General features: G+C 34.8%; 1 protein-coding gene across 1 annotated transcript in view; it reads right to left on the reverse strand.

Annotated features, from left to right (window-relative positions):
- Window positions 1–5,567: 5,567 nt before the first annotated feature.
- The window catches only part of LOC118734502 (28S ribosomal protein S5, mitochondrial), a 76,868-nt gene continuing 75,991 nt past the window's right edge, over window positions 5,568–6,444 (reverse strand). Inside the window, exon 4 of the mRNA XM_036464224.1 lies at window positions 5,568–6,397. Coding sequence (XP_036320117.1) covers window positions 5,737–6,397 — 661 coding nt within the window. The 3' untranslated portion in view covers window positions 5,568–5,736. The remainder of the gene's footprint in view (window positions 6,398–6,444) is intronic.

Genomic DNA, 6,444 nt, shown 5'->3' on the forward strand with positions numbered 1-6,444 from the left:
AACACAGAGCAACTGCATACGTGTCTCGACCTGCACTAGCCGAAGACATCCTTGAGCTCACCAAACCACTTGCGTACATCGTAACTATCGTCGCCTGAAAATATTGGCACCATAACCTCAATTGTAGACATGTCAAAAGAATTGCCCTGATGCGATTGGTTTTGAAGGTGCTAGATCTCATCTCCCGCTTCAGCGTTAAGATTTCACGCTGTTTTTTTAGCTTTCAAATTTCTTGCTCCAACTCATCCGCTTTCGTGAAATCGGGTATAGGGGTACACGCAACGGCAGTAGTATTGTCTTCAGGGATATTAGCAGTAATGTTAACGGTGGCGGCCAGTGGCGGATCCAGCGGGGGGTTTTGGGGGTTAAACTACGTGTCAGTCAGTGGGGAACCCACGCGAGTGTTTTAATATGGCGCATATGTATGTATAATATGCAGTCTATGTAATAAAACACCCCTCGTGGGTCCGCCACTGACTGACACGTAGTTTAACCCCCATGATTGTTCAGCTGCTTGGTTAGTCCGAAACGGAAGTGGCCATTTCCTTTATTCACTCTCACTTCGGCCATCATACAATAGGTTCTTTCCCGTACATCCCGCGGGTGTCCAAAACAGCCCAGAAATCATTCCCGTACTCAGAAAAATGGGTAATAGAGAGCGGAAATTGGAACGTATTGGATCGTGTCTTCTTATTCCTGCACAAAACAGGCCGGACTTTGTCAAAGTGCATATCAGCTGTTTTGTGTTTACATGTTGGCTGCATTTACTTGGTGCTTTTAAGGAATAATGAATGGCCTGTTGATGTATTTTAAATTTTTATATACTAATAATCAAATTTGTGAAATAAAAATTCAATTTCCAAGTTTTTGCATTGAAGTGACAAAACCAAAAAACAACGTGAATCAGCTGTTTCTCAAATTCCGGGCACGAAATGTGGTTTTTTGCGTTCCCGTACTTCCGGACTATGTTCCCCTTTTGAGAGAAAACTATTCTCTAATTAACGGATACGGTCCGGATTGTTAGGGAATGAACCTAATGTAGAGTTGTCATACAAACATTCACATAGCATACAAGTGAAAAGAGCTGCCATACCAACATTTACAAATAACATTATATGTTGTTTACACACATCTTACATGTGGGAAAAGATATGGTATGCAAAAATACTATATTTCTTCAATTATAAATATAAATATATTTCAGTAGTTTGCACGAAAAAATGTGTATTAAAATGGATGACCTTTATACTGAAATAACAATATTAAATGAAATATTCTTTAAAGTAAAAGGTCATTGTGTGTTTATAATCAAACAAGGTAACATATTTTTAAAAACACCCAGAAAGAATTAACAAATTTACTTAAAATTATTTCATTTCTACTCTCTATTCCAACAACTTCGCGCCATTCAAAGGGAGAACTTTTTCCATCACGTAAAAATTGTTTTACTTTCTCTTTTAAATAAAATACTAAATATATTTGAAGTTTGCTATATTTTTTTTTTTTTGAAAAAGTACTATAAATATATTGGAAATTGTTGAAAGCCCTAGTGACAGCATTGATTTTTCGCGAATACGTTGCTAGTTGCGTTTCAGTGATCGCCGATAGATTTCATTTATTTTGAACTTTTTGATAAAAAAAAAAAGTCCCGCTAATCCAACGTTGATGCGATGCTGAAAGAAATCTGGACCAATTTGTGATTAACTCTGTTTGTTTTGTTTCATAGTTACATTAAGCAATTTTTATTGATAGCACCGACAAGTTATTATATTACCCAAACAAATTTTCGGTTATGGTTAAAACAGTTCAAGGTTTCGTATTAACTGTGTTGATTTTTTTTTTGTCATTTAATTTCGTGCGAATTGATCGTGGTAGAGACGGATCTGAATAAGCGACTGAAACACGGCTATTTGTCAAAAGCATACAACTTCGAAATTGCGTAAATGTGCATTTGGTAAATGCGATAGCATTAACGCTCTTCGAAAATATATGTTCGAAAGTGCTAAATGTTGCATTTTAAATGCAGTAAATACGCTGTATTACACAGTTTCTCCGGCATAAGAACACATTCTTCTCATAGACACATCAAGTGACGATTAATTTTGAAATGAAAGGTGTTTCTACAAAATCCAATGCACGGCACCAAATTTAGCATCAGTTCTCGAAAAAGATTACATTACGACCAAATATAAACTAAAATATTAGCTTTGTTTCTTTGCAGATAATTATCCCTAGTTTTTGCTAAGCTTTCTTAAACCAGAAAACTAGCAGCTCTATCTCGTTCTTATGCTTTTTTTTTGCATCTTCTGCTAATTTCTGCAAGTAAAATTTTTACTAGCAGAAAATAGCAGCTGTCAAAATGAATAAACAACCGTTGAAACGTAACCAAGCGAGGTTAGGCAAAGCTGCTTTTATTTGTTTCTTTCTCCAAATTTTCGATATTTTTTAAATAAAAATGAGCGAATCATTAAATATTGGTAGAGTATTGCAAAATATTGATTTTTGTTCTATTTTGATTACTTTTTGAGCAGCTCTATTTTTTGATTTTCTCAAAGCTGTTCTACCTTCGAGTACCTTAGCAACAGCAAAAACTGGCCAAGCTCTATTTTTTGATTTTCTCAAAGCTGTTTTCACTTCGAGTGCCTTAGCAACAGCAAAAACTGGCCAAGCTTTGGCCGCGTGCAGTAACTGATAATACGGAGCACGGTCTCTTTCTCCCCATATTTCCTTTCAAAATAAATACAATTTTTTTTTCAAGTACTCTGGTATCACAACTACGTATATACATGTAGGAATGTCCTTCGCTCTTATACATAAACGCGGTTATTTAGTTTGATAATTTAATACAACATAAAGTTCATTTAACAAAGCGGATATAATACAATTTAACAACTTAACAGTAGAAGAACATTGTTCTACGCTTGATGACGGCTGACAATGCAATGTCAAGCCGTCCTGTTCGTATCTTTCTTGTCTAAACTTTAGTCAAATAGTTCGATCAGTTATATTCCTCTATTCGTTTTGTAGTGCTACATTTCTATGTTACTAAATCTTAATGGCCAATTAGTCATAGCATCATAAGTACTGTTCGTAAACTAATTCAGGGATTCTGCACCTCCTCGACCCTCGTTTGCCGTGGAATTTATGAGGAATTCCCGGCCCGCATTTCACCCCGTCCCGAACAATAAGATTTTTAAATACATTTATTTTGGCTATTTAAAAAAAAAAACATATATAAAAGAGAATGATGCTTTCGTTTTTTGACGTTGGAATAAACTCCATGTTTCTGATAAATTTTTTTTTATATAAATTTGATGTTTGCTAAAACTTTACAAGATGTTCATTAGGGTTATGATTTTTTCTAGATGTAAATGCCTGTGGTGGCAAACGATGAACTTTTGTATAAATTTCCAAAACACAACAATTTTGATAAATTATAAAAAAAACTCCCGTGCATAGCGGAATTTATTGTCAGTTTCTAAATGGAGAAAATTAATATTCAAACATGTTTTTCTTCTCAAATGTTTTATGGTTTTATTAAAGTAAAATAGATCCTGGATTTAGTGCTGATACACATCGTTTTTAAATCAAAACTTGGTAGGCAAAAAGGAATTTCGGTCGAATTTGTATACTAGGTATGGGGCTTTGCCATGCAACAGCCTTGTAAATGAAATGACAGTGTGCGCGGGAGGTATTTTCACGAACCAACAAAATATCGACAAAAAAGTAATATATGGACAAAAGTTCATTAAATGCAAGCACAGGCAAATCAAAATTTAAAAAAAGTGTAAAAATAATAACCCTAATGTACATATATGACACTTACAGTGACGAGCAAAACTGTAACATGGTTTAACACTTTTTGTTTCAGCCACCGCTATATTTCCAAGTTCTAACGACTTTCATACTTTTGCTGTATATTCTTGTTGGTACATCCCTACTCCCTCTCTCATAATGATTTGAAGTCAATACAACAACAAAAAAACCATCAGACAAAAATGTAAATTAAGGCAGATGTTACAGTTTTGCACTCATATATTTCTTAGAGCTTTTTAACAATTTGCACGAAAATAAAGAACTACTAACACAATGTTCAGTACTCTTTTGCCTGTTTCAGTTCCTGGATGTGATTTGGCATACCTTATTTGCATCTTTGTAAAAATTCTGGAGGTATATCCTTAGTTTGCTTTCACAGCTCATGTACTCGATTTTACGGACTTTGATACTTATTAAGCTGTGCTTTTGTTGATTTCGCAAATTCTCGATGAGATTCATGTCCGCGGTTTGTGGAGGTCATTTCAAATTAGCAAATTTTTGCTTTTGTATCCAGTCTTTGCGAACATATGCAGTATGTTTTGGGTGATTTTTCAGCAGAAACTTTCATTTTTCGACTACATCTTGCAAATTTTGTTGAAATATAAACAGATACTGTTCCTCACGCATAATGTGTACTAACAGACCAAGAAAATGTTTGAAATACAATCCCAAACTATTATTGACCGACCACTGTTATTCACAGTTTTCCTTACATGCTGCGTATGGGCTTAATTTGGGTCTTTGACCCAATACCATGCCCGGCCATGAAAGCGATTAATTTAGTCTTGTGGGACCAAATAACCTTCAATTGAAACTTAAAAATATGTTTTTTATTGCATTCTGAACGGCCTAACATATCCCAATAGGCAACGGTTCGGTTTTCGTGCGATGCAGCGAAATGCTGCCACACTCGCACATATATTATGATCAAATTTGCTTTTTTCTTCTTTATGATGCCTTTGCGCTCAATTTGGCAATTCTTCGCCTCGCTGTCTATTGATTTGCATTAAAGTTTAATACCTTAAGCGCTTCTGTAATAGTGGCTGCATCGCTACTTGCTTCTAAGTTCACAAGATATCGTACCGTAATATTTTTTAACAGAGTTCCTTTGTCCTTGGGAACACTTTAGGCTATATTTTTTCTAAGTCTTAACATTTTTTAGTAGCAAATTCCAAATTTTTGCCACTTTTCGTGCGGTTCCGCCTTTCCACAGTAAATCTATTATTTACATTTATGGTTCCTGATTAACTATGTTATTTACTGGTGATCACTTCTTCAATAAATTACAATATAGAAAAAAGTCATCTGACTTCCAACTAAGTAAAAGATAACTGTCAAATGCAAAACTGAGAGTGAGTGCAAAACTGTAACATCTGCCTTAATTTACATTTTTGTCTGCCGGTTTTTTTTATTGTTGTTGTATTGACTTCAAATCATTATGAGAGAGGGATAGGGATGTACCAACAAGAATATTCAACAAAAGGATGAAAGTCGTTGGAACTTGGAAATATAGCGGTGGCTGAAACAAAAAGTGTTAAACCATGTTACAGTTTTGCTCGTCATTGTATATATGTATCTAATGAAAGGGATTCATACTTCCTATTGAACGAAATCAAATCTTTTGGAATCTGTGCAATGGTTTTCGGGATATTTGGATTTGAAAAAAGGGCTGCATTTGACCTTTGACCTTTCGTACCTCTCTCGTTCCCCAAAAAATCGTTCTCGTTTTCCCAAAAAATTACACCGTTACATTTGCCTCAAAAATCTCTATCGACGTAAATTTTTTTTATTTCTGTATTTCTCGTATTCTTCACTTGTTCCCATTTTTCACACATTGTCTGTACTCCGGATAGCGTAGAAAATAAGTAATTTTGTAAAGTACAAAAAATCTTTTTATTTATATTCTAATATAGTGTGACTTTATTTTAAGAAAACATTGTTATTTTGAAGACCACCGCTAAATGCGTACATATTAATGCGTGCTTTGTCTTGATTTCGCACTTGCTCCTTTCTCTTTAAATATAATGTGTATCCTTTGCTATTTACAAAGGAAGGGACCAATTTATTTTTATTCAAAATAATTTTATCGCCCAAAATATATTGAGTGTAATTCAAAATTTCATTTTTTGCAATTTCATTATGTGTTCTACAATAGCCTGGTTGAGCTATGATTTGTGGCTTTAAGCCTGTTTCATTACGAAGAGCCACAACAATCAGTTCTTTGTTTTTTGCGATTTCATCATGTGTGATTTGTTGCAACAACCCCAAGAAAAATGCTTTTACTATGTGCTGCAAATTAGTTGATCCTTCTATTTTGGCATGTAAGTCTTGTATTCCAATCACTTTGCAAATAGTTTTGATAGCTCGATGACAAACGAGGCCATAGCCTTCAGGTTTCCTTGCTACGAATATTCTTGTCTGGCCAAACGCACAAAAAAAATCATGAAATACCGTGTGTTTATCACAAACCTCAATTTTGATTACTTTTTGAGCTGCTCTATTTTTTGATTTTCTTAAAGCTGTTCGCACTTCGGGTGCCTTAGCAACAGCAAAACCGGCCAAGCCTTGACCGTTTCCAGTAATGGATAATACGGAGTAACGTCTCTTTCTTCCCATATTTCCTTTCAT

The sequence above is a fragment of the Rhagoletis pomonella genome, unplaced genomic scaffold (assembly GCF_013731165.1).
Source record: "Rhagoletis pomonella isolate Grant_MI unplaced genomic scaffold, Rhpom_1.0 Rhpom_scaffold_00001, whole genome shotgun sequence".
NCBI classification, from domain to species: Eukaryota; Metazoa; Arthropoda; class Insecta; order Diptera; family Tephritidae; genus Rhagoletis; species Rhagoletis pomonella.